The sequence below is a fragment of the Zingiber officinale genome, chromosome 5A (genome assembly GCF_018446385.1).
Source record: "Zingiber officinale cultivar Zhangliang chromosome 5A, Zo_v1.1, whole genome shotgun sequence".
Lineage (NCBI taxonomy): Eukaryota > Viridiplantae > Streptophyta > Magnoliopsida > Zingiberales > Zingiberaceae > Zingiber > Zingiber officinale.
In genome coordinates, this window is record NC_055994.1 from 99,901,667 (window position 1) to 99,928,696 (window position 27,030).

General features: G+C 36.2%; 2 protein-coding genes across 7 annotated transcripts; both read left to right on the forward strand.

Moving 5' to 3' along the window:
- Positions 1–2,797: 2,797 nt before the first annotated feature.
- Positions 2,798–9,171, forward strand: LOC121981220 (G-box-binding factor 3-like). Of its 4 annotated transcripts, none has more exons than XM_042533633.1 (13): positions 2,798–3,075; positions 4,717–4,796; positions 5,080–5,130; positions 5,215–5,304; positions 6,482–6,559; positions 6,707–6,748; positions 6,830–6,972; positions 7,060–7,117; positions 7,215–7,263; positions 7,416–7,654; positions 8,098–8,175; positions 8,279–8,404; positions 8,589–9,171. In XM_042533633.1, exons 2-13 carry the CDS (start codon positions 4,737–4,739, stop codon positions 8,847–8,849), a joined length of 1,275 nt encoding a protein of 424 aa, XP_042389567.1. In that variant the 5' UTR covers positions 2,798–3,075; positions 4,717–4,736; the 3' UTR covers positions 8,850–9,171. The 4 variants fall into 4 exon arrangements, with proteins under 4 accessions (XP_042389567.1, XP_042389566.1, XP_042389568.1 ...); XM_042533632.1 differs by having other exon boundaries at positions 2,800–3,075; positions 8,586–9,171; XM_042533634.1 differs by having other exon boundaries at positions 2,800–3,075; positions 5,086–5,130; positions 8,586–9,171.
- Positions 9,172–10,520: 1,349 nt separating this feature from the next.
- LOC121981221 (mitochondrial carrier protein MTM1-like) lies at positions 10,521–26,899 on the forward strand. Of its 3 annotated transcripts, XM_042533636.1 has the most exons (10): positions 10,521–10,909; positions 11,182–11,271; positions 12,094–12,222; positions 12,310–12,369; positions 13,681–13,851; positions 15,669–15,765; positions 25,845–25,936; positions 26,055–26,204; positions 26,539–26,597; positions 26,763–26,899. In XM_042533636.1, exons 1-10 carry the CDS (start codon positions 10,658–10,660, stop codon positions 26,893–26,895), a joined length of 1,233 nt encoding a protein of 410 aa, XP_042389570.1. In that variant the 5' UTR covers positions 10,521–10,657; the 3' UTR covers positions 26,896–26,899. The 3 variants fall into 3 exon arrangements, with proteins under 3 accessions (XP_042389570.1, XP_042389572.1, XP_042389573.1); XM_042533638.1 differs by lacking the exon at positions 13,681–13,851; XM_042533639.1 differs by lacking the exon at positions 26,763–26,899 and having other exon boundaries at positions 26,437–26,575.
- The last annotated feature ends 131 nt before the right edge of the window (positions 26,900–27,030 follow it).

Here is a 27,030-nt window from a genome sequence, read left to right on the forward strand (position 1 = left end):
CTAATAAAAACACTCCTTTACGGTAACTACCGAAGGCGGAGAAGCCCTACAATACTCTCAATACAACAAGAAAGCAAGGGAAGACAAATACAAGAAATATCTTACAAGATATGCAGTGAAAACCCTAACCCTAACTTCTTCCTCTTGTTGTAGTCACGTCTCTTGACTTGGATATCTATCTAAGATCCTTCAAGAACTGGCGGTGAAAGTGGAACACACTGTGGAGAAGCTGCTGAGAAGATCGGAGATGAACAGTGCAAGTTATGCCGAAGGAATCGCACGCCAACGGCTTTATCCAGTGCCAACGGTCGGATCCCGATCGATTGGTTTGCTCCCAATCGATCGGGGAGGCTTTGGATCGATCAACTGATCGATCCAGAGCGCCTCTGTGCTCTAGGAATTTGCCTGGATCGATCAGTCGATCGATCCAGGGTTTATCGCGACAAATCGCAGCTTCCCAATCGATCCACTGATCGATTGAGACCTCTGGATCGATCACCCGATCGATCCAGCAGGCTTCTGTGCGCTCGCGACTGCCTCCCAATCGATCCACTGATCGATTGGGACGAAGGCTTCTCGCGAGGACTCCCCAATTGATCGGCCGATCGATTGAGCTTCAGCCAATCGATCGACTGATCAATCCAGCTGCTGGTTTTTGCCCAAAACTAAGTCCCAAGCCCCCAAAACCAACATCCGGTCAACCTTGACCTGTTGGTACATCATGCCTAGCATCTAGTCACCCTTGACCTGCTAGAACTCGCTCACCAAGTGTCCGGTCAATCCTTTGACCCACTTGAACTTCTACTAGATGTCTGGTCAACCTTGACCCATCTGGATTTCTAAGTGCCAAGTATCCGGTCAATCATTTTGACCTACTTGGACTTCCCAACACCAGATTTCTGATCAGTCTTGATCCATTTGGATTTCTCGTGCCTGACTTCACTCATCAGGACTTCCCATTTATTTGGCTTCACTCACCAAGACTTTCCATTTGCCTGGCTTCACTCACTAGGACTTTCAACTATCTAGCTTCACTCACTAGGTCTTTCAACTGCCTAGCTTCACTCACTAGGTCTTCTCTTTTGCCTGACTTCACTCACCAGGTCTTTCACTTAGCTTCACTCACTAGGATTTTCACATGGCTTCACTCACCAGGATTTTCCTTTGTCTGGCTTCACTCACCAGGACTTCCCTTCTGCTTGGCTCCACTCACCAGATCTTTCACCTAGTTTTACTCACTAGGATTTTCATCTGACTTCACTTACCAGGATTTTTCTTCTGCCTGGCTTCACTCACCAGGTCTTTCACTTCTTCACTCACTAGGATTTCCCATTTGCCTGGCTTCACTCACCAGGACTTCCCTTCTGTCTGGCTTCACTCACCAGGACTTTTACCTGGCTTTACTCACAAGGATTTCCCAATCAAGTATTCAGTCAACCTTGACCTACTTGACTCTTCTTCACAATCTCCACACATGAATAATTGCACCTGCAATCTCCATGTGTTGTCTATATGTATTGTCAAACCAACAAAACATAAACATTAAGACTCGAGCTTGATCCAATTCAAGCTCAGTCAAACTAGGTCAACCTTACTTAAAGAATATTATACCAACAATCTCCCAACCGTTTAAATAATAAATGAAAGATTACACATTTCTGATCTCCTTTTATTTTTATCCAATAATACTATAGTATATTTTTTCTGTCTAAAAAGCATCTTTTATTATTATTTTAAAATAAAATAGCTACGTATATTTTTCATTCTAAAAATATTATAAGAAAAATTACTTAAATGTAATTAAAAATTTAAAAGTATTTATAGCAAAATAATTTTTATTAATTTATTAAATTTACTTAAATTTGTATAGTTGATATCATATATTTAATTTACGTCAAAAGTATTTATAATAATGACTTATCAATTTAATAATTTTAGATTAATTATCTATTAAAAAATTTATCAGTTAATTTATTAAAATTAAGATTTAATTTTTAAATATTTAAAAAAATTTTGAAGGCGTCATCATTTAGTGTAGCTGCCATAAATAGTTATTACAAATTATTTCGATAAGTTTCGATAATCTTAAATAATTTAGTAAATAGCATTTTAATATAAAAATATTTTATATGTAATAATTTTTAATAAATTGAACTAAAATTATATTTTTTTTTAGAATGAAAAAAATGAGACTGTTATTCTATTTTAATACCTCGAAAAGGGCGTCCTTTTAATTTGATTGGACCATATTATATATTATATTTTTCGTCTCACGCCATCGCCACGTTATCCCACGCCGAGTTGCCTCCTTTTAATGCTCATTAAGCAAACTCCCACCTCGCGTCTTCGATCATTTTCGTGCGTTTTGATTGGAAGTCATTGGGCCCCACAGCGTGGGCTCCTGGGGTCCAACCAATAGCAAGATCGCCCAACAAGTAGGCATAAAGAAACGCATTCACGAAGACGTGAGAGGGCGGTCCCAGAGTTCGCATGCTTGCCGACCACCACGTCACCGGCCACGTGATTGCTGGCAGCTACCTCTCAACGACACGTGTACGGGCGATGTCACGCCGAAGGAGGTAGTGGCGCCCGACAACGCCGGGATCCACATCGACCCACTGCGAATACCCGTCGCGTCACCGCGGTGACTCGTCAGCACAAGTATGGGCCGAGAACGGCAGTGTTTTGCTGAGGCCCACTTGGGTGCGTTCGATTAGGTCAGGTTTTGCGTGAGCTTAGCGCTGGCCCAGGTTCGCAGTATCACGATAAGCTGATACGGACACGTGTACGGTGACGTGGCCTCTTCCTCTACACTTCGCTCGATTTGGTAATAGCTCTCCTCTCCTCTCCGCCGTCTCCGATGGATCCATGGAGAAGAGACTAGCATAGGGGTTGGGGTCGGTTTTGCTTTACTCGGCGGCGTATCGGTCGTTCTCCTTTTGAGATCCTTCGAGTCCGGCGTCCCTTCGAGGGGTTTGATTCCCTTTCGCCAGTAGGTTTCCACTTTTGGAGGCATAATCGTTGCGATTCGGTCAATTACGGAGTTGGTGAAGCAATTCGTGTAGGATATTGCAGGTAAGAGAAATTTCTGGGTGATACGGTGAATTCTTGTTGCTCTGTTCTGGTTTTTATTGTTTTCTCGTCGCCGATGTACTTTGGTCCATATTTGGGGATGTTTACTTCTTGCGCTTTGTGTTCGTTAGAATTGGGGTTTTGGCTCTTTTCTGGCATAAAAATTGAATCTTGGTTCCTTCTTTCCGGTACGGCTTTGGAATTTACAATTTTCGATGTAAACTCGATTTCTTCTGTGGGTGTTTGTGTTTCTGCGTGGGTTATCAGAATGATACATGAGATAGATCTGGATAATTTGGTTTACCAAAGGATAGGAAAGATTTGAAATGAAGAATCTGAGTAGCAGATGATAAGGAAGTTATTTTCCTCTTTTTCAAAAGAAAAAGGAGCTTATTTTCCTAAAGCAGACTGAATTCTATGATATGGTTCATAGTTGTACTTAGGAGCCTGCAATATAGTCCAGTTAAGATGAGTCTGCTCTCGTCTGTTGTCCCGAACAGATTCCGTACTTGAAAGGATTTACTGCTTTTTCAAGTTTTGTCGTTTGGTTGGTAAACAGTAGTTCGTTTTGTTCCTTCTACTAAAATGTTTGACATATTCTATCATTTTTGACAGGAAACACGAGTTAGTGTTTAGTTCATCCATGAATGCAATTTCAAATGGTTCTTTACTCTTTGAATTTAGATACCATGATGACGCTTACTAATGCGTGTCTGTCTGTTTGCTGATTGCTATTTTGGCCTATTGACTAAGGAACAGTTATCCCTTACTACTGGCTCCTACTTATCTGTGTAGTCGTGAGAAATTAATGATAAGATGGTAAAATTGGTTGAACCGTGACAATAAATTCATTAGTTATGGTGATGGACCTGTCTTTAATTATGGACAAAGAAACATACTAGAGTTTGCCATGGAGTACTAGTTAATCAGAGTCTAAGAATATACATGAAGAGATAGTTATTTTGACTGTCTCAATCAGTTCATTCTGTAACACCCAAGACTATATGTCTGGATTACCATGTTATGCTGAACTAGGGAATTTGAAGTCTCGGTTCCATCCTGGGTTCTTCAAGGCTCTCAAAGAGAGATGGCTGATTATAATTGGAAGCTCTGGATTTGTGGCAGTTTTCATTCATCTTCATTATACCTTAAATATTTCTTGATTGTCTTTGCTGCCTAGAATAGGCCTATTTCCAAACAAAAAATTATTTCTTCTCTCTTTATGAAACTTGTTATTCAGTGTCAATCTAATCACATGATTTTGTGATTTTCAGCAATTTTCTAATGTGTTTGAATCTTGATGATCTTCCAACCAATTGCCCTGCTGAATTTTTGGTTTAATTTATTCATACTACTTAGCCGCCCAATCTCTAGCATTTTCAACTATATGTGGGCATGCACACATGTTCTGACTTATTACAATCCATATGTTTTATGAGATACTGCAGGCAACGCAACATATTTGCAAGATGGACATTTGGTAAATTTCTGAGTAATTATTTGTTGGGTCATTTGTCAAAACTCAGGTTTTTTTCTGAAAAGAAATATCTTGTTGTATATTATATTGCAACAAGTCCCTTTATTTTGAAATTTTAATCAATTACAAAAGCAAAAATCTATTAACCATACAATTTGTTTTCTCAGGTGCTTCAGAGTGCAATTTAATGGGAAATAATGAAGCTGCAACACCTTCAAAGACCGAGAAATTGCCTTCACCTGTGCAGGTGGGTGGATACTTTTTGTGAACATTAAACGCCATCTTTTAAATAACAAATTGGCTATAGTTGGTGGGCCCAGATGTATTTGTACAATGGTCCATGTAGGTAATCCCCTTGTGGAAAGAGAAAGGAATAATTTCATTTTGTGCTTTCAATATGTCACTATTTTTATGTCATCCTTATGATAACCTAAATCTCTTAAGATTAGTTCTTTTCCTTGTTTGCTAGTAGCCTAGTAGTGAGAAATATAGTTTTTTTTTTCCAACTCGTAAATATTCATTCTTTGCAGTTGCAGGAGCAGCCTGCACTTCATCCATATGCTGACTGGGCAGCTATGCAGGTTGGTCACTACTTGATTTTATTCGTATGGTTGTGGATAGTATCAAAGAAAATTACCAACGACAGGTCATTTCTTATCTTTCAGGCATATTATGGTCCTGGAATGATGCATCCTTATTTCAGCACTTCGGTTGTACCTGGTTATGCACCGCATCCATACATGTGGGCTCCTCGGGTACATGAAACTCTCTGTTCATGTCCTGAACTGTCTTCTTTTCTAGAAACTTCTTTTTGTATCTAAAAGGTGGATTCTCTATAGCATAGCATGTGTTAAGTAATGTCGTTAGCATCAAGCATTTGCGGGGTTTTTTTAAGGAAAAAAAATCTTGAACATAATTTTGTATGATCCTTTTGTACATTTGGGAAATTGGGTTTGCTCCCTCTGTGTGCATCCATGCATGATTTCTTGAAAGTACGTTTCTGTTCTTACTCTATCCTTTGAGTCTAAGATGGATGTGTGATATTACTAGAAAGAATAAATGGAAAAACATGCACTATCTCAGTATGAACCTCTGATTCTGTCTTAACAGCTGTAAAAGACAGAGACACCACTGAGTGCTAACTTGATATGACTTTCTATGAACTAAAACCTATGCATTTAGCTTAAATACAAGCTTATGTTTGCGGAAATAGTCGGATGAGGGACTTCATGTTGTCATGCGACAGGAATGAAGTTGGTTCAAATTTATGTGGTTGGACAAACCTTAGAATACTTGGATCTTATTTCCATTTGGATTTGTCTCAAGTAATTGAACCTGTGGAATAATATATTTCATTTTGATCTTGAATTGGAAAAATAAAAGTAGGTTTCCAGTTACAGTACCTTAGCTTAAAGTTTTAATAATATAATCATACAGGTCTCGCTAATCATGTTTGATCCTATAGTATTTTGTTTCCCTCCATTTGCTGATTATTCATGCTTATTCTTCTGTTGTTTGGTTTGACATCTAAGTATGGAGAAGATGATCAGAGAACACACGTGCAAATTGTTTCATCTTCATTAGTGAGGCAGGTCCATGTGCCAATTACTTCAAATTGTCAATCTAATTCAGTGTGCAATGACTAGTATAGAAACTATATTACTGTTATAGTTGTCTGCTTTCTATGATAAAACAGTTCAAGTAGACCTTGGAAGATGTATGAATATTATTTTTTTCTTAAGATTTGACTAGATTAGATATGCATACAGTAAGATTCCCTAAATATCAGTGTCTGTTGTTGCTCACAGAACTAAGATTGGAACTGCAAAAAAATGTTAAAGTGGCAATTCAACATGATTTTTATTGTATAAGTGACTATTATATAACTTTCATCATCTTGATAATTGTTATAATTCTTTTTCATGAACTTAGCCGCTTGTTCCACCTTTTGGGTCACCATATGCTGCAATGTATCCAAATGGAGCTTATCCACACGCATCAATGCCTCTTGTAAGTTGTTCTATGTCATTAATCTTATTGGTTTTGTTCTACGTTTGCTGTGTTGGATATCTAACAGCTGTTAGATGTAAAGCTTACTATATTGATGATGATTGACTGTTAGAATTCTTTTAATGAGAATTATGGTTTTATTTGCAGGGTTCTCATGCACCACATCCTGGCGCAACTGAGGCAGTTGTGGTGAACACTATTTACTTTTGCAATCTTTTGGTTGTACTTCATTTATTTTTTAAAAAATGATTATTTGTCCCTTTTTTACAGATGGCAACCCCTTTGAACGTAGAAGCTCCTGATATATCATTGGGATGCAAGGACAAATGGTTAGTGACTAAGCTTAATGCAACTGTGGGAAACAAAACTTCAAAGAATGCATCAGGTGCTCATGGGAATGAGCTGTCACAAAGGTTTATTCAACTGTATATTACTGAAATTAGTCAGATAGTTTACTTTGATTGGATCTATTAGAGAACCTTTTTTTGTTATACATACAGCGGGTATAATAGTGCAGATGGGTCAAGTAATGGAAGTGATGGGAGTAATTCGGCAGGAGTAATGGCCTTCTGCCCTCTTCTTTATTTCTCTTCTTCTTTCAAAAGTATCTTTGGTACTTTCTTGAAAATATTCAGAATGTTTTGTCTTGTTATAGGGGTCTAGCAACCACGTAAAGGTTGGTTCAGAAGATAGGCCATCATCAGGTATCACTGCATTACTCTCTAAATGAAGCATCAGTGTTCCAATTTGTTTGAAATATTATCTATTTACACATCATTTGAAATATTATTTTAGAGGATTCATATTTATTATGTGAAATTACTTTGAAATCGTGTTATATGTTTTCTTATTGCAGATGAAAGAAACATTGACTCAAATATCAATTCTGCTAATGGTGGAGGAAAAACTTCCTCCAAAGTCTCTTTTGGAGTTTCTGGGACACCTACTGATATTGCTGGAAATCGAGTGAGAAATAAAGCTTCCCCTGGTCCAGCACAACCATTGGTAGTGAAAAACACCGGCACCCCTGTCCCTTCATCAGCAATTCCTATGATGCCTGGTTGTAATGGCGTACCTTCTGAACTATGGATACAGGTTCGATCTCAAGTCCATCTGTTCGTTTTTTATTTCTGTTCTTGGAATTGCTACTAAAACTTCCAGAAGCAATGATCAGCCATGCACTTATTGCTGTAAAAAAAAATTATGTTATACTTTATTATCTTATTGTTGACCTTTCTTATTAATATGCTCAGCATTTAGTTTATTTCTCAATCCTCATACAATGTTGTAATAGGTCATTAACTGTGCTCATAATTGATTTCCATTTGTGCTCAATCTCAGAACTTTCTTGTAGGGTCTTATAGAGAAGCATCCATTTAAGAAACAAAATGCAAATCGACATGTTTCTTTGTTGCCCTGCATCTAAGCTAGTTGTTGATGCTTTAAATTCTAAAGCACTCCTATGGCGGCATATAGAAGTGTTCCTTTTCTTGATGTAGCTCGTCTCAGCTAAATCTCTAGGTGATTTATTTCTTCAGGATGAGCGAACACTGAAACGGGAGAAAAGAAAACAGTCTAACAGAGAGTCTGCCAGAAGATCAAGGTTGAGAAAACAGGTATTTTTAAGTTCGACTTTTGACCGATATATATACGCCATAATTTCCTTTCCATTTGCTGCCATCTTTCTCTTGCTGAAATTTCGTTTGTTTTGCATTTCAGGCTGAAAATGAGGAGCTTGGAAAGAAAGTGGATACCCTGGTTGCTGAAAACACAAATCTTCGCTCTGAAATTAGTCAACTTATCTCAAGCTCTGATGCACTGAGGACCGAAAACTCAGTTTTATTGGTACTCTTCTTTTCTGCTAGTGCCTTCCCTCATTGCTATAATCCATCTTAACCAAATGCGCATGCTCCGCTCCTTTAATGCAATAAAACCGTATTGTAACAACGATTGTTTGGATAAACAAACATTATGAATTGTATCAACAATAATCTGAATCTCACAATTTGTTTTATTTTTTGCACAGAAGAAACTTAAGAATCTCCAAACAATCCACGCCGAGGAACCATCTCTTCCTAACGCAGAGATTGAAGGTGCACCATCAATTGTTGCTGTAAACTTACTGTCGATGATTGATAAACCAAACTCGATTAGCTCGGGTGAAAATCTAGAATCCGGCAGTGCTGATGACCCAGATGGCAAGCTTCAGCAGCTTCTTGACACTAATCCAAGAACAGAAGTTGCTGAAACTGTGTTGACCATGATTCCAGTGACTGTGCAGGACAAGTGATTATAGTGATCCTGTATAATCTTCTAATTCTTTTCTTCTCTCGGCTTACGAGAATCCATGAAACGACGTTGGAAGCTTTTAGAAATCCCAACTACTAATGGAAGATAACTAGGAATCCATGTAAACTACTTTGTTGGAAGTTCAGAAATCCCAACTGCTAATGGATGACAAGAACTGCTGTAAGATCTATAAAAAGTTGTTGCCTTAACCATTAGCTTGCTTGTTTGTGCTTTGTAGTTTTGGCATAAGTCTGCACAACTTTAGGATTATGTAAATGAATTGAGCTGAGTTGGTTTCGGGGTGTTAAAATCTTTTTTGCCAAGGTTGTTTAAATTTGTGTTATTAATTTTTTTTTTATTAAATTTACTTCTTATTTGTTTGTTAAAAGTATGATCTAACTGAAACTTGTTATCAATTTCAACCAGTGGTATAATTATATTTAAAATTTAACTAAAATAATAATCTAATAATAAAAGTATAATGTGAAATTTAATTTTAACAAATATTTTAAAATCAAAGTTTGGGATGTCAATGGTTGTAAGAATATAAATTTTAACTCGAAATCTAAATCTAAATTCAATATAAAAATTGAATACTCAACCAATCTCAATGTCTCTCCCCACCTAATTTTTTAATTATTATTTTATTTTATTTTTATCTAAATATTTCATAAATGTTATACTTAATAATTTACTATTTATATACATAAAATATTATAATTTTTAAAATAAAATTTAATTTAATCCTTAAAAAAACTCCTAAATATTAAATTCAGATGAACTTGAATTAATCTAAATCTAAACCAATCCAAAACTTTCCTAATTCGAATCCAATCCTAATTTAAATCCGAATCCGAAGACCTCTTACTCTAATTAATATTTTTCGGATGATTGACGGATCAGATCCATTTTTACTAAGGCTATAAATAAGTCGAGTCGAGTCGAGCTTTGAGAGTGTTTAAACTTGTTTGATAAGGTAACCAAGTCGAGCCAAGCCGAGCTTAAAATGAACCAAGCTTTTGAAATGAGTGTTCAAGCTTGGCTTAATTTATTTTTTATGAGCTTGAGCTTGTTTTAAACTTAGTTTGAGCTTGGTTCGTTTAGATGTTATCAAGCTCTCAATTCAAGCTTGACTTGAGCTTAGTTCGAGCTTGGTTTGTTTAGATGTTATCAAGTTCTCAATTTAAGATTGTTTGAAACTTTTAGTTGTTTAATTGGTTATTGAGCTTGATAATTTAAATTTATTTATTTTATTTTATTATTTATTTAGCATATTAAAAAGAGTTTTATTAATGAATATAGTTTGTGAACATTATTCATGATCATTGTTCATGAACATTATTCACGAACGTTGTTCACGAACGTTAACGAGCTGAACATATATGTGTTCAAACTTGATTGTTTAGTTTAATGAGTTGTTCAAGCTTGTTTGTTTATTTAATCTAATATATATTGAACGAACATAAATAAATTCTTACCAAACTGAACATCAAATTTGTTCATGAACACTTGATTCATTTACAACCCTAAGTTTTTACATTCCTTTGAAAGTTTCTCTTTTTGAAATTGTTTTGATCAGTTAAATTGTTAGATGTATTTTGAAAATATAGAAACATTTGTGCTGAAATGAAATTCTGCTACTATAAATTCGTCGGGTCGTTATTTTTATCCGTTTGGGTGTGCGTGTGTTTTTTCTTTTCTTTTCTTTTCTAGGGTTTTAATACGCTTCTGTGAACCTTGACCTGACACCACCGGCAGAGAGAGAGAGAGAGAGAGAGAGAGAGAGAGAGAGAGTTTGGAGTTTGGACGATGGTAGGTTGCTCGAGAAGCGGGTTTCCCAAGTGGATCCCCGCTGCCACCAGGGTCGAGTTTGATGGCGCCTCGTCGGCAAATGCATCGAAGTCGGAAGCCCAGTCCACCTCGTCCTCGCCGTCGCCCTCCGCTGCTCATCTCGTCTCCTCTTCGCCCGACTTCCAGATGGGATTCGGGGAGAGGGCGCTCTCTGCCGCGGGTGCCGCTGTGATATCAGCCATCCTTGTGAATCCCCTCGACGTTGCAAAGGTGAGATCTTGACTTTGTTTTTTTTTCAGCTGGCGTTTTCCTTTTTTGTTTTTTTTTTGGGTCGCACGACCATGACTTTGTTGTTTGTACCATGTGGTTTCCAATGTTTTTGGTTGGGCGAATCCATTCTTATTTATCTCTTGTTGATACTTCATTCTGTGCCACTTTTCTTTCAGTTGTTTCCAATTGAGTTTCTGGTGGAATCAAATTTGTCTCTTCTCTTCTGATTACTTTTTGGAGTTGTAGCAACCTTTCTATATTTGTAAACGCAGACGAGGTTGCAGGCGCAAGCAGCTGGGGTTGCATATTATCCCATGCAGCATCAGTACGGAAGAAGCATGGCGTCCATCGGCCCAACAACAGTATGGTTTTACCTGCTTTAATATATTACTATTTTAGTGCCAGTGTCTGTTTTTGAATTATCATTCAACTTGTGGTGCTAGCATTACATCTGTTCTTTTTACATTGTTAGATTAATACGACCTAAGATGTGCAGATTCTGCTCTAGTCGATACCTGAAAGCTTGATTGGTTGCAAATTAAGGGTCTCAGTATCTGTGGCAGATCATATGAGCAATTAATTGTTCGAAAAATTTCAGTACTAGCATTCCTCTATATGGTTAATGACTTTAGTTGATACTTTTGAACTCCAAGACAAATGTCTGAGCTTAAGATATCGGTTGATGTAATTTGGCTATTAAATTTTCTGATTCACTGAGAACTATATTACAATTTGCAAGTTATTCTTCATTCATATTGCGTCTTTGGTCGGCATTGCCCATCTGGTTTAATATCATACTGGCATGATGTTTGCCTTTATGCTAAACATGCCATTTTCAGAAAAGAAAATTATTATAGATGTTTGCCTTGAAGGCGAGCCTTGGCACAACGGTAAAGTTGTTGCCATGTGACCAAAAGGTCACGGGTTCGAATCCTAGAAACAGCCTCTTGCAAAAAGTAGGGTAAGGCTGCGCACAATGGATCCTTCCCCGGGACCCCGCATGGCGGGAGTTTCGTGCACCGGGCTGCCTTTTTTTTTATTTTGAGATTAGGTTTGTTAAAGAACACCATGTTTTTATTTTGAGGACACATCTCTCTTCCGACTATTTTAAATCTTTTGTATTACTGTGTTTGGGTTAGTTATGCAGTATCTCATGACTGACATAACTTTGATAATGTGCTCAGATAATTTCAGATTTGAGATGCTCCCCATCCTGCAATCGTGCTGCTATATTTGGCACTGAATCTATTTGCCCTCCTGACTGTTTCCAGTACAAGGACACAATGGATGTTTTCAATAAAGTTGTTAGACAAGTAAATGCACTAAACTAACACAAATATAATAATGTCTTTGCAAATTTTCCCCATTATGTCATTTTTTTTAACTTCTAAAAACAACAGGAAGGTTTTGCTAGATTGTGGAGGGGTACAAATGCAAGCTTAGCATTAGCTGTACCAACTGTGAGTTTCCAATCTCATTGTCATATAGCTGCATAAATTCCTTGATTATATTTTTCCCTTTTTTATGTACTTTTATTTTTTGAACTTGCTTTCATGCTATACCTTCTGCACAATGTTCTCCAATATTCTGGGCCTACATTATAGATGTTTGACATGACCTTAGTTCACAAGGTCTACTACTTAACTATTAGACTTTTTATATGAGTTTTTTTCTTCAAATTTTATCAAATAAACATGCAAATTTGGAATATATTTACAATTTATTAATTATTGCTGTGTGATAAGGGTCTAAGTTACTACTCTAGGATAATTTATCAAACAAAGATTTTAGATCTGGCTTTTGACAAATCTAGCTTGAATTTTGATTTGTGGCAAATCTATCTATTCATGTACTTTTGTAACCATCATAACTCATTGTCAATTTACAATTAGCTGATAGATATGTAAGCCTTGTGACTTTTTGGGTGTATCATCATGGGATTTGTAACAAATTTAGCTCGAATTTTGATTTGTAAAATATCTATTCATGCACTTCCAACTTTGCCACCAGTGTAACCAATTGGCAATTTACAATGGATTCTCTTAAAGATGATATAGCATGGTATTTTTTGGGTGAATCAACATGCCTCCTTGATTGACATAGACTAGTAAAAAATTTAATTGATATACGATTACACTATGATTCATTAGGGCTTCTATTTAATTTTAAATTTTTTATCAACCAAAACTATTCCTTGTTGTGGTAGCTCATTGTGGATGTGCCATGTGGTAGCAAAGGTGCCACATTGTGCCTGGTGATGCCATTAGGTTGAACATAATATGAACATGCTGACTATATGTTTGATTCTTACAAAGTTGAAAGTCAGTCAAGTTTATTAAATGCGAAGATTTGGGCTGCTACCAAGTTTTAATTATTGACCAACTTTTTCATAATGGAATAGGACCTCAATGGCTCAATTCTTAAAGAATTAAAGTCACAAGGCAATTGAATTTAACAAAGAAAGTATTTGCCAATTTTGGAAGGTTAAACTAACTACTTTAATGGGGTCTTGGTCTCTTGGATTCAGTTGAGTTAGGACAGGACATACTAGAAAGAGAAAACAAATTCATCATCTTAGTATGTATAATCTGACTTTTTATTTAAGTGAATTATTGTAATCTGTAGCTTGTGCAGCATGAAATTTGTTGAGACATTACTTTTTTTTTGTTGGCTACATTAATCATAATTTTTTTCCTACATGGCTCGGATAGTTTTCTTGAAAATTTTCTATTTGGAAATTTATGTGATACCTTATAGGACTTTGCTTGTAGGTAGGAATATACTTACCCTGCTATGACATATTCCGCAATTGGATGGAGGAGTTCACTTACCACAATGCTCCAATTTTGACACCTTATGCACCTTTATTTGCCGGCACACTTGCACGTTCATTAGCATGTATTTCTTGTTCACCAATTGAGTTGGCAAGAACACGTATGCAGGTAACCTCATATAACTTTAAGTTGGTTGATTCACTATATTAGATCTAATACTTTTTGAAAATAAGAAAAATATCATATCAGTGTACCTATTTGCGATGGACTACATGCATTTTATCTTGCCATTAAGCTTTTATATACATAAAGTTTAGAAGAATGAAATATTGTATTATTATTATTAAAGTGAACTACTGCATCATATTTGTTGGGCTTAACACAAAACTCTATAACTAAAACATCTTATGTGGAACTAAACTCACAACACATACAATTAGCAACTTTGATAACTCAATATCTCTAACTTCCAATAACTCAATAATGCTAACACTCCTCAAGTTAGAACATAGATATTATGGATGTCTAACTTGTTATAGAAAGTATTGACGTTTGGATTGCAGTTGTAGGGAAAGCAATCTTTAAAGCCAGTGAACACAGATATTATCTATGCCTAACATGTTGTATAAAGAGTTCATGATTGGATTGTAGTTTCAGGGAAGAGTTTTTGAAGCTTAGTGAACACATTGCAAGATATTGAATTTTGGAAGGATGGATGACAATTTGCAAGAGCTTGTAGAGGGAGATAGAGATATGAGGGTTCTAATGTCCACTCTTTTTATGAGGGAATAAAACAACTAGGGGAAAAAAGAGGGTAGAAAACAGATTCATAAGAAGAATAATTAAAATATTTTTCATCCAATCTTTTCTTTTGACAGAAAGAAAGAGAGCAGATAATTTTTGGAAACTTTATTCATCAAATATAAAAATCATAAATAAAAACAAATTACAAGTTGTCAAAGTATCTTTTTGCCTCTTCCTGGTGATTGAACAAGAAAATCCTTATCATAGGAGGCAAAACCACTTAGATACTAAGTTTGATGGAATAAAATATTTTACTATTATTATTATGAAAGATATTACATCATATTTATAGGACTCGCATAAACTCCTATTACTAAAATATCTAATGTGGGAATGTTGGAGTAAATCCACTGCACATGTAGCTAACAACTCTAATATCTAATAACCCAATAACACTTATTACAGAACTTATTAATCTGTTCATGTTTCCAATTACCGGCTTGATTTTGTCATGTTATGTTTTTAATACTACATTTAGGCCATGTTTGCCTCATAAGATTGGGATGTACAAGTGCAATAGGAAGGAATAATCATAAAGAATCTTCAGTATTGTTTTCTTGGAAGCTAATGATCGTATGGAGGGCATGAAAGGGCAGTGAATTCATGGATAAGAAATTGACCACATCACCCTTTTACCATCTCTCGCCTTGTTTGCCCAATTTTGGGTGGGTTAATTTCATGGGAAAAGAGTAGTTGCCTTTGGTTTCCCTTCAATTCAACCATTCAAGAAAACAACAAATTCACTTCGTTTCCCTTCCCTTAACCTAAAAGCTGGATCTTTTACTGAAGTAAACAACCCCTAAGATCATGTGTCTCATTATGGAAAGTAATGCGGATGAAAACAGGTTGAGAAAAAGGTTTTTCCAGTGATCATTGTACTCTGTTTCTTTGGCAGAAACAGAAGGAGGGAAGGAAAGGGCTGGGGAAATCTTTCTTTGGCTAGCTCAAATCTATTTTTGATTGATTTTGGGCTGAAAAATACTCTTCATGTGCAAGAGAACCCAAAGCTAAATGCTGCTATCTGTTCATGTGGTATTTATTTAGAATGAATTTGTTTACCAGTTACCTATATATCAACTTAAGGCTTAGTCTCCACTGGTTAACCTTTGCTTGCTTTGCTTTCTATAGTGCAAAGTCAACTCAGAGATATTACAATTGTTTATTAAATTTTGTGTCATCAGGCGCATAAAGAATTTAAAGTTGGAGTAAAACCCCCTGGAATTTGGAAAACACTAGTTGGAGTACTATCTTCTCTCCGTACGAATGACAACAGTGGCTGTAAGTTGATAGATTTTTATCTATGTAGCACAGATACTCTGAATTTTTTTTCTCGAAGTATCGGATACGGATACAATACGGGTATGACATGCCGATATGTGTGTTGGATACGGCAAAATCAGTATCATTGACTTTCTGTAGGTTTGACTAGTTGGATACGCCTTGGACACGGAGGGATATGTTTTTTCGATATGTTTGGGTGGAATTGCAAAAAATTAAAAGTTTAAGGGTCAAATCGAAAGAAATTGAACTTTGGGGGGACTAATTAAGAAATAGCTGAAAACTAATTGGGCTTAATAGCCCATTAGCCTTAGACCTGTGTCTGATGATTGACTATATTTTTTGTTTGCAATGGATATTATGAATGATGATTATAGTTTTCTATCTCTAAATTTTTTAATTTTCAATACTAAATTTATATAAATATATATAATATTTATATATTTTAATAATTGTGGTATTCTAGCCGTATAGTGTCTTATATTTTCAAAATTTACCGTATCGCCTTATCCGTATCGCCTTATCTGTATCGTATTGTTACGATACCCGTCATGTATCCATGCAACATAGATTTTTATACTCACATCACACTGGTTTAACTCTCCATGAAGTAGGCATGTGCTTGAATTGTACAATGTAAGTAGTCTCTTTTAGTTTGTCAAAAATGGAAACTGTATTCATGTTGGATAGGAATTGAATATAATGTGACACATATACATCTTATTTGATATTGAGTCTTTTTCAATTGACCGCTTCTTAGATTGATGCACTTGATATTTGTCAAACATGTCTAGGTTTTTTTTTAATAATGTTGGTCTGATTAAAGATTTGGATAGTTATTTTCTTAGTTGTCTTGCTCTATGCTATAAGCTTAGAGAAGGATTAATATTTTGTATTAGGGTTGTGCTTTATCAGTAGTTAAGCAACTCATTCTAAGTCCTTGGTTAATTATTTATCCTTTATAAAATTCATATTCCAATAAAATAATACCCGTGATCCTTCAATAAATTAATCCTGTTTATGTCATCTCATATTTTGGAAGATTTGCAGTGTTTGATTTCTTTTTTCACATGTTTTGTTTTACCTGATTCTAATTTAGGGTCATAATATAATTGTAAAAGAGAAAGATACTATATATTTCTTCACACAAGAATCCGCCTCCATGTAGGTATTTATATACATAAGGAGGGAAAGAGAATCCTATGATTTATGGTATGCCTATCAATCATTAATTACAATCAATCACAATCCCTATAATTAAGCTAATCTAAATCAATCATAATCCCTACAATTAAAGGAACCTTTGGAAATATTCAACACTCCCCTCAATTGGAGCAGATATGTTAATCATATCCATTTTGTCACAAAGTTCTGAGAATTGTTTTCCTTCTAACACTTTAGTGAAAGCATCAACAACTTGGTTGGATGATGATGTGAATGGGGTGATAATTTTCTAACTCATTACACACTTGCGAATAAACTGATAGTCAACTTCAATATGCTTAGTCCTCTCATTTAAAATTGGGTTACTTGCAATGTGAATAGCTGCTTGGTTTAGGAGTGTAAATGAACCAAGCTGCTTGTGAGCTATTCGAAGCTCGATTCGATAAAAGCTCGTTTAAGCTGGTTTAATGAGGCTCGTTAAGATAAACAAACTAAGCTCAAACTTCGCAATACTCGGCTCGTTAGCTCGTGAACACGTTCGTTAAGCTTATGAATCAATTTTTAAATAAAAAAATAATAGTTTTAATATTGAATTTATAGATTTTACACTCTACTTATGAAAAATATAGACAAATATATTAAATTTATTTATTAGAATAAAATTATAAGTTTTAATAAGAATATTATAATTTTCTCTAAATATATAATTTAGTTTTTAATGAATATTTAAATTTATAATTTATATTTATTAAGCTCGTTTAGGCTCGATAAAAGCCGAATAAGCTTGTGAGCCATGAATATATTCGTTAAATAAAGCTCGAGCTTGGTTTGATTATAAATGAGCCAAGCTCAAACATTCAAGAGTTCGGCTCGGCTTGATTACACCCCTAGCTTGGTTATCATAGTACATTGGCAGTGGTTCAATATAGGTGAATCCTAATTCTTCAAGCAAATTCTTCAGCCATAACATCTCGGTTACGGCGTGAGTCATGACTCTGCACTCAACTTTAGTAGTCGACCTAGTAACAACAGTTTGTTTCTTACTTCGTCATGTTACTAGATTTTCCCATACATAAGTGCAATACCTAGAATTGGATTGTCTGTCGGTCTTAAATCCAGCATAGTCGGAATCAGAATAAGCTTCGATCTTTAGGTGCTCATTTATCTTAAATGACAACCCTTTTCCTGAAGATTCTTAATGTACTTAAGAATCCTGATAGCGGATGAGTTTCCCTTATCCTCAGAGAACTTTCCAATATCATTCCAAACACTTAAATTGATATCTATAAACGTATCAACGGGCTTTGTTTCAAGCAATCCAGTTTCTTTAAGTAAATCTGTAGCATACTTCCATTGGCATAATGAAACTCCATATTTCTTGTGAGCAATTTCAATTCCCAAGAAATACTTAGAATGACCCATATCCCTTGTCACAAAGTGTTGCTACAAATGCTTCTTAGTTTTGTCTATCCCACATATATCATCATCGGATTTTAGGATGTTATCAACATAAACAATAAGAATAATAATCCCATTCGTGCTCTGTCGTACAAACATAGAATGATCCGATTTGCACTGTTTGAAGCCAACAACACTGATTATATTACTGAATTTACTAAACTAGGCTCCGGGGGTTTTGCTTAAGACCATAAATAGGCTTTTTAAGTCTGCAAACCATAGTAACATTCTCCCCCTTAGCAACATACCCTGGAGGTTGCTCCATAAACATAGTCTTGTGCAAATCTCTATAAAGAAAGATATTCTTCACATCTAGTTGATACATTGACCAAGATTGATTGACAGTCAATGAGAACAGAACTCTAATAGAATTCAAGTGAGCAATAAGAGAGAACTTCTCAACGTAATCAACACCATAAGTCTGTGTAAATCCTTTGACCACTAGATGAGCTTTGTATCGATCAATAGTACCGTCAGCTTTAAATTTTAGAGTAAATACCTAATAACAAGCAACAATATCAACAGAAAGTGGTGCATCCACCAGCTCCCAGGTACTGTGAGAGATAAGGGCAGACATTTCCTCATCCATTGCAGTTCGCTAAGCCAAATGTTGATAAACCTCGAAGTAGGAAGTTGAAACTTTTGTAGATGATAAAGAAATAGCAAAAGCGAGGAATGTAGGACCAAGATAATCAAACAAAATATAATTAAACAAAGGATGAGTAGTGTAAGACCAACTACCTTTACGAAGAGCGATAGGTAGATCAATATCAACGGGGCGAGCATCAAGATTTGCAGGAAGAGGAGGTGAGGAACATGAATATGGTTTTGGCCGAGCATGCCTCGTGTGCACCTGCAATGGTTTAGGAGTCGGAGAATTTGTAGTGAGAGACATGGATGGTGGGATAGGTAATGGAGGAGATGCTAATGTATCATGCGACTGAGCTATACGGAGGGAAAAGGATGGTTGGGACTCAAAAAAACGTAACATCAACATAGGTGTAACTGCATTTGTCATGGGTTCAAGATAATATCCTTTTTGTGTACAAGAATATCCAAGCAGAATGCATTTAATAGAGCGAAGAGACAAATTATCCAAGCCAGAGTAAAATTATAAACAAAACAAACATAATCAAATATGAGAGGAGGCACAGAGAAAAGAGAGAGAAGCGAATATCCCTATGTAACACAGTAGAAGACATTCTATTTATGAGAAAGCAAGTTGTGAGTACATCATCATCCCACAAAAAATTAGGAACATGCATGTGTCAAGCAAGAGTACGAGTTACGTCTAAAATATGATGGTGTTTGTGTTCAACAACTCTATTTTGTTGGGAAGTGTATGAACAAGAGGTTTGATAAATTTTGTCATGGGAATTACATAATGTAGACAGTCTTTTGAATGAACTCAAATGCATTATCGGTACGAAGAATGCGCAAGGCAATAGAATATTGAGTTTTTATTTTGTTATAAAATGACTCACTTCTATTTTTGAGTAAATATAACTAAGTTATGTGAGAATAATCATCAACAAAAATTATAAAATACTGAAAATCTCTTGACTTAACTCTACTAGGTCCCCAAACATCACAACAAAACGTTTATCAACTCTAGAAGGAAAAGAAGTATGATGATGTTTGCTGAACTCACAGGACTTGCACTAAAATCAGTAGATTGTACGGGAACTAAACTTTTGAAAACGGAAGATGGGTCACCTAGACGACAATGCACTAATAAGGGGAGACAGTTGTTGAGTGCTCGAGAATTTACAGGTGTAACTGAATTCAGATAGTATAAGCCATCACTCTCATGTCCTCCACCAATTATCCTCTTCGTGTGCAGGTCTTGAATAATACAATAGGATGGATAAAAAGATATAGAACAAAGCTTTTGTTAGTTGGCTTATGGACAGTAAACTAAGAGCTTTTGTTAGCTGGCTTATGGACAGTAAACTAACAGGAAATTTAGGTGCAAAGAGAACATTATCAAGAGTGATATTTGCAATGGGCCTCACAACGCCTCTTCCCGTAATCGGAGAATAGGTATCATTAGCTAGACGAACAAGAATAAAGATGAGGAAACAAAAGAGGAAGAGAAAACAGACTTGTTACCAGTAATATGAGAAACGCACCGAAATTCGACATCCAAGACTTATCACGAGACACAGCAAATGCACCGGGAGAGGATGAGGCAGCAGTGGTAGAGAGAATGCTAGCAGAAAAGCGAAGTAATTTCTTATAATCAGTATGAGAAACAGAGACCATATCATCATGACCGTCAGTATCTAGTGATGGAGTCGATAGTACGGTAGATGCATTATTAGTCAAGTTAGGCTTACCAAACTTCGTCCAACATTTCTTGGAGGCATGGTTGAAACGACCACAATGAACTCACGAACGACTACTCTTGGTGGTATCAGTTCCACGACCATGACTACTATTACAACCTTGAAAGAACCCACAACCATGAGTAGTCATAGTTAGTGTTGGAAGATGAGGAAAAACTGGTATCAGGATGGCCCGTGGTTACACGAAGAACTCGAGGTAGAAAAGGACGTCAGCGTAGAAATCGACAGCACAGGGCGTCAGTGCCGAAATCGGTAGAAAAGGAAGATGGGATCAAAACGGCAGCACAGTGCATAGACACCAAAATTGGCAGAAAACGATGCCAACCAAAATCGGCAGAGAAGGACGTTGGTGTCGAAATCAACAATAGCAGTAGGAGGCGATAACCTGTGTTGTTAAAGGCGTGCTCGAGGCACGCCCGATGCGCTAGGCGCACAAGGCGATGGAAAAACCCCTCTTCCCACGCGAGGCGGGCGTTGTTCGTCAGGCGCGCGCTTGGGCGTGCCTCATGCGCCTTTGCACCTCAACGAAGGCACGATCGAGGCGCGATCGTGAACAAATCTGGATTTTAAACCAAAAAAAACATTCCAAATCAACTTTGTTTGGAATTAGGGTACGGGAAACAGGAGCAGAAAAGAACACAGGAAGGGAAGAAGAGAACGCAAGAAGAAGAAGAAACCTGAACCCATTTTCGTTCGCCGCCACCATCGCTGAGTTGCGTCGTCGCCCAAGTATGTTTTCCTTCTTTTTTCTGTTTTTTTGTTCTTCACTTCGTCTTCTTCTCTTCTTCTTTTTCGTCTGTTATCATCTTCTTCTTCTCTTCGCTTCTTCTAGTATTTCTTTTCTACTTCTTTTTCTCTTCTTCGTTTCTTCTTCTTCTTTTCTTCTGCTTGTTCTTTTTTTTTCTTTGAGTTGCTGATTTGCGTTCTTCTGCTGTGCTGCTGTCCGGTTTTGTTTTGTTTTTCCTGTTTTTTCATTTTTGCAGTTTGTGTTTTTGCTTCCTACTGCTGTCCGGTTTTGGATTTTTTGGTACTGTTTTTCAGTTTTTACTGGTTCGTATTGGTGCTGTTGTTCGATATTTCATTTTTTTTACTGTTTTTCTTTTTTGTTTGTCTTGTTTTGCTTTTTGTTTTTTTACTATTTTGTTATTGCTGGTACAGACTGTACAGTGCTTTTCTATTGTTGGTACCATATTGATTTTATTTTGTTTTTAAATTTTCAGACTATTTTCTTGTTCAATTATCATGGAAGGTAGTAGTGATACTCCAACATATATATCAAAAGATCCGGGATGGAATTATTTTCAAAGAGTTAATTCGGATAATAAAAATGATTTAATTTGTAATTTTTGTCAAAAAGTTACAAAAGGGGGTATCTATCGTGCAAAACAACATCTTGTTGGGGGGTTTCGAAATACTACGACTTGCAAAAAATGTCCGCCTCATGTACGTGAAGAAATTAAAAATTTCATGGAGAAAAAGACGGAGAAAAGTAATCTTTCTAAACTTGCGACATTGGACTTTGAGGATGTAGACCCTCTTGGTGATGATATTGGAGCTAAAGTTGTACCACCTATAAGTACAAGTATAAGTTCTAGATTAGTGAATATGCAAAAAAAGGCCCAGACAAATAGGTCCAATGGATATGTATTTCGCTCCTAATGTAAAAAAAAAAAAAATGTTGAAAGTAAAAAGGGTAAAGAAAGGCAAACAACGATAAAGGAGGCATACAAGAAAGAATTGAGGGAAAAAGCTTGTATGGCTATAACTGAGTGGATGTATGATGCGGCAATTCCTTTTAATGCCGTTAACTATTCAAGCTTCAAAAGATTGTTGGACTTGGTTGGCCAATATGGTATAGGTCTAAAAGGACCTAGTTATCATGAGGTGCGGGTTCCTTTTCTAAAAAAGGCTGTTGATAGTGTGACAAATGATTACATTAAGTCGTGTGAAACAGAATGAGCCAAGTATGGTTGTAGTTTGATGGCAGATGGGTGGATCGACAAAAGGCAGAGAACATTGATTAATTTTTAATGAATTCTCCTAAAGGTTTAGTTTTCATCGAATCGGTTGATGCTTCTAATTATGCAAAGACCGAAGACAAAATATTTCAGTTGCTTGATCGATTTATGGAGCGTGTAGGAGAAGTAAATGTTATTCAAGTTGTTATGGATAGTGCAAGTAACAATGTGCTTGCTGGTAAGAATCTATTTAATTCTTTCTTATCAATATGCTTTTTCTTATATATGTTAAATTTATCTACTTTTCTAACTTCTTTTGTAGGAAAATTATTAGAAGCAAAAAGACCACACTTTTATTGGACTCCTTGTGTTGCTCACTGCGTCGACTTAATCTTAGAAGATATTGGGAAATTGCCTGATTTTAAAGCAACATTGAAGAAGGCAATGAGTGTGAATGCTTACATTTATGTTTGCCCTGACATGGTAAATATGTTGAGGCAATTCACAAGACAAAAAGAACTTTGTCCGGCGGGTGTCACAAGATTTGCTACTGCTTTTCTCACTCTTGAAAGGATGCACCTACAGAAGCAAAATTTAAGAAAAATGTTCATTTCAAAGGATTGGGCAGAGAGTAAATGGGCAAAAGAAGCGGCGAGGAAGAAGGTAGTTAAAATCATCATGACACTTAGATTTTGGAGCAGTATTGTGCATATTTTAAAAATATATGGTCGTTTAGTCCGTGTTCTGAGACTGGTTGATGACGAAAGAAAACCTGCAATGGGCTATATTTATGAGACTATGGATAGGGCAAAAGAAATAATTATGAAGGTCTTTAAGGAGAAAGAAGAGAAATACAAAGAAGTGTTTGAGATCATTGATACAAGATGGGAATGTCAACTTCATCGGCCTCTGCATGCTGTAGGACATTATTTGAATCCAGAATATTTTTATTTATACACAGATTCAAATATATGTGGAGAAGTGGTGAATGGTTTGTTTGAAACTATGGAGAGATTGGTTTCAAGTGTTGCTGAGCAAGATAAAATCACTACCCAACTCTCTATATATCGAAAGGCAAAAGGGCTATTTGGGAGGAATGACAATTGTACATGTAAGAGCATTATCTCCAAGCAGAATGGTGGAATGTTATGGAGCAAATACTTTAATCTGTCAAAAGTTCTATTAAAGTGCTTTACCACTGAGTGCTTCCCGTCACAACAAGAATCGAGGTGTTATGTAATAAATATAAATGTTTAATACTATTAGTATGGTACTTTTATAAGTAGAAAATATTCCTATCTATTTTATTATACTTATTGTGATTTTTGATATTTTGTAGAAAAAAGGAATTGTCTAGCTCAATAAATAGCTTAAATGATTTGGTATTTGTGAAATACAATCGTGCCTTAAAACTTGAATGATGCACGTGATAAGATTGATCCCATCTTTGATAGATATTGATGATATTAATGAATGGTTGATGGGTAGAATGGATGGAGAAAGTGATAATGAAGAAGATGAGTTGGTTTGAAGGTGATGACTTGACATGAGATGTCGCTTGCAGGCTAGTGAGTCGAAGAGCTGAATATTATACTAGAGGAAACAATATTACATCCATGACCTCTAGTTCATATGCTAGGCCTAAACAAGTCGAGAAGGGAAATACATCTTCTTCTATGAGACACTCATCTCTAAGACTTAGAGATGAAGAAGAAGAAAAAGAAATTGAATTTGAAGAAGATGAAGATAAAGAAGAAGAAGAATACAATGAGGATGATCTTGAGCTTGATGATTAATTTGACTTATTACGCTTGTTTTGATGAACTTTGTTAGTTTAAATTAGAAAGTTGAAACTTGAAAGTTTGAAACTTTTATTAATTTTATCATGGTGTTGTTTTGCTTGTCATATTTGATATTGATGTGTGTGGAATATTAATAGTTATCATATTTGACATATTATATGAGTGTCTCAATAGTTTAGTAGTCATCAACCTCATGTTCAAGAGACGCGCACCTCGGGCGTTCCTCGTGCCTCAGGCTCTAGGAGCCCTTTGCGCCTCGCGCCTCTAACAACATAGGCGACAACATCAACAGGAAGTAGCAACAGGGGACGGCAGAAAAATTAGATTAGGAGAACCCTGCTCTGATACCATGTAAAAGAGAAAGAGACCATATATTTCTTCATATAATAATCCGCTTACATATAGATATTTATATACTAGGGTTGTAAATGAGCCGAGCTCAAGCCAGCCTAGGCCGAGCTCAACTCGATTTATACCGCCTCGACTCTTGCTCAAGCTCACTCGAGCATGTAGAGTTGAGCTTGAGATCGATATTTAATTATGGGCTCGAGCTCAAGCTCGATTTTTTTAAAATTATTTTTTAATAAATTAATTAATATATTATAAAAAAATATATTATTATTGACTCGTTTGGTTCGACGAGCCGCTGAGCCAGTAATAATTAGGCTTAAGCTCGGCTCAATTTCTAATTAAGCCGGCTCGAGCTCGGCTTGAGCTCGGTCAACTTCAAGCTCGAGTTGAGTTTTGACTGAGCCGCTCGTGAGCGGCTCATGAGCGGCTTGGCTCATTTGCACTTCTATTATATACATAAGGAGGGAAAGAGAATCCAATAATTATGGTATGTTTATCAATCATTAATTATAATCAATCATAATCCCTATAAAGCTTGTTGCTTTGTGACCAAAATGGTCATGAGCTCGAATCTTAGAAATAGTCTCTTGCAAAAAGTAAGGTAAGACTGCGTACAATGGATTCTTCCCCAGGACCTTGTATGGCGGAAGCTTCATGCACCGGGCTATTTTTTTTTTTAATCATAATCCCTATAATTAAGATAATCTAAATCAATCATAATCTCTATAATGAAGGGAATCTTTGGAAGTATTCAGTTATGACATCTCATATTTTGGAACAATTGCAGTTTTTGATTTCTTTTTTCACATGTTTTTTTCTCATCTGATTCTATTTTCAGGTTTTGACTTGGATTATGTGACTGTAGTGTCTTATCGTCGTCACATATTTGTATTTATCCTGAATTGCTTATTAGATATTTCTGTTATCTTATTCCCTCCTATCAATTTTAACTATGAAACTACAAGACAACTTACAACGACTTATACTTCTGGAAACAGTCCGAGGATACCGTGTTCTATGGACAGGTATGGGGGCACAACTTGCTCGTGATGTTCCCTTTTCTGCCATATGCTGGCCAACTCTTGAACCAGTATGTTATATACGCTGCAATTTATGCACTCGTGCAATTTTTTTGCCTATTCATTTGATTTTAAATGTTGCTTAGAAATGCTTATAATGTTATGTTTGGCACTTGCCTAATTATATAGATCCGTCGAAGATTACTTTCACTAGTCGGTGATGAAGGCAATGCTGCTAGTGTTTTAGGGGCGAACTTCTTAGCTGGTTTTGCAGCCGGGAGTCTTGCTGCCTTTGCCACATGTCCTCTCGATGTTGCAAAAACAAGGAGACAAATTGAGGTTTGCTCTCAGAATTCCTATGTTTCCTTTCGTCCCTCCTTACAGTTTTCACAATAAATAAGTTGGCATTTGGTACCATCAGCATTCTAAGCTGTATGGGGGAGGGATGGGAATCGAGCGCCTTCCTCCACCATATCGTTATCCCTATCCAGCAGTAGAAAGCCAGTCTTCTGAACATTCTATTATCATTTGACATCATGCTTATAACTGCTATTTTTTCCTTTTCTTTTAGTGTTCCTTTTAGATGGGGATCGATTTATATTAGATTACACGAAAAAAGACCCTCCCAATTGAGACTCATACTAATTCACTATTATCTGGACGCTCATAACAGAAAGATCCATCAAGAGCACTAAATATGACGACGAGACAGACACTGGCAGAGGTTTGGAGGTACATCTCTTCTTAACATAGTTATCTTGAAATAACTATTCATTCTGAAAGCATTTTTTATGCTTATCTTTTGCTTTTGTGCCAAACTGATCATTTGACCAACTCACAGTGTAAGTAGTCCATCGATAAACCTTCCAATTAAATGACCTGCTTTAACATATGCAGGACTGGAGGCGTCAGAGGTCTCTTTACTGGTGTAGGTCCTCGGGTCGGACGAGCAGGTCCTTCTGTCGGCATCGTAGTCTCCTTCTATGAAGTCGTCAAGTACATTTTATATCAGAGAAACACAGATTCATGAAAGAGTAAGAAGTTATATTTGCAACGGCAGCACATAAAGATTATTTTGCTCAAACTCTCTAACAGTCCTCCATGGCTCTGTCTTCTAACCATACAAGAAAATAAAGATGACAAACCGAATAAAGACAGCTTCCAA

Excerpts from the sequence above, each read along its gene's own strand:
- LOC121981220 (XM_042533632.1), top strand. The coding sequence starts at position 4,737 with ATGGGAAATAATGAAGCTGCAACACCTTCAAAGACCGAGAAATTGCCT. Across the intron at positions 5,305-6,481 it reads CATACATGTGGGCTCCTCGG|CCGCTTGTTCCACCTTTTGG; the intron begins GTACATGAAACT and ends TCATGAACTTAG. Across the intron at positions 7,118-7,214 it reads ATGGGAGTAATTCGGCAGGA|GGGTCTAGCAACCACGTAAA; the intron begins GTAATGGCCTTC and ends GTCTTGTTATAG.
- LOC121981221 (XM_042533636.1), top strand. The coding sequence starts at position 10,658 with ATGGTAGGTTGCTCGAGAAGCGGGTTTCCCAAGTGGATCCCCGCTGCC. Across the intron at positions 10,910-11,181 it reads ATCCCCTCGACGTTGCAAAG|ACGAGGTTGCAGGCGCAAGC; the intron begins GTGAGATCTTGA and ends TTGTAAACGCAG. Across the intron at positions 15,766-25,844 it reads TACGAATGACAACAGTGGCT|TCCGAGGATACCGTGTTCTA; the intron begins GTAAGTTGATAG and ends TTCTGGAAACAG.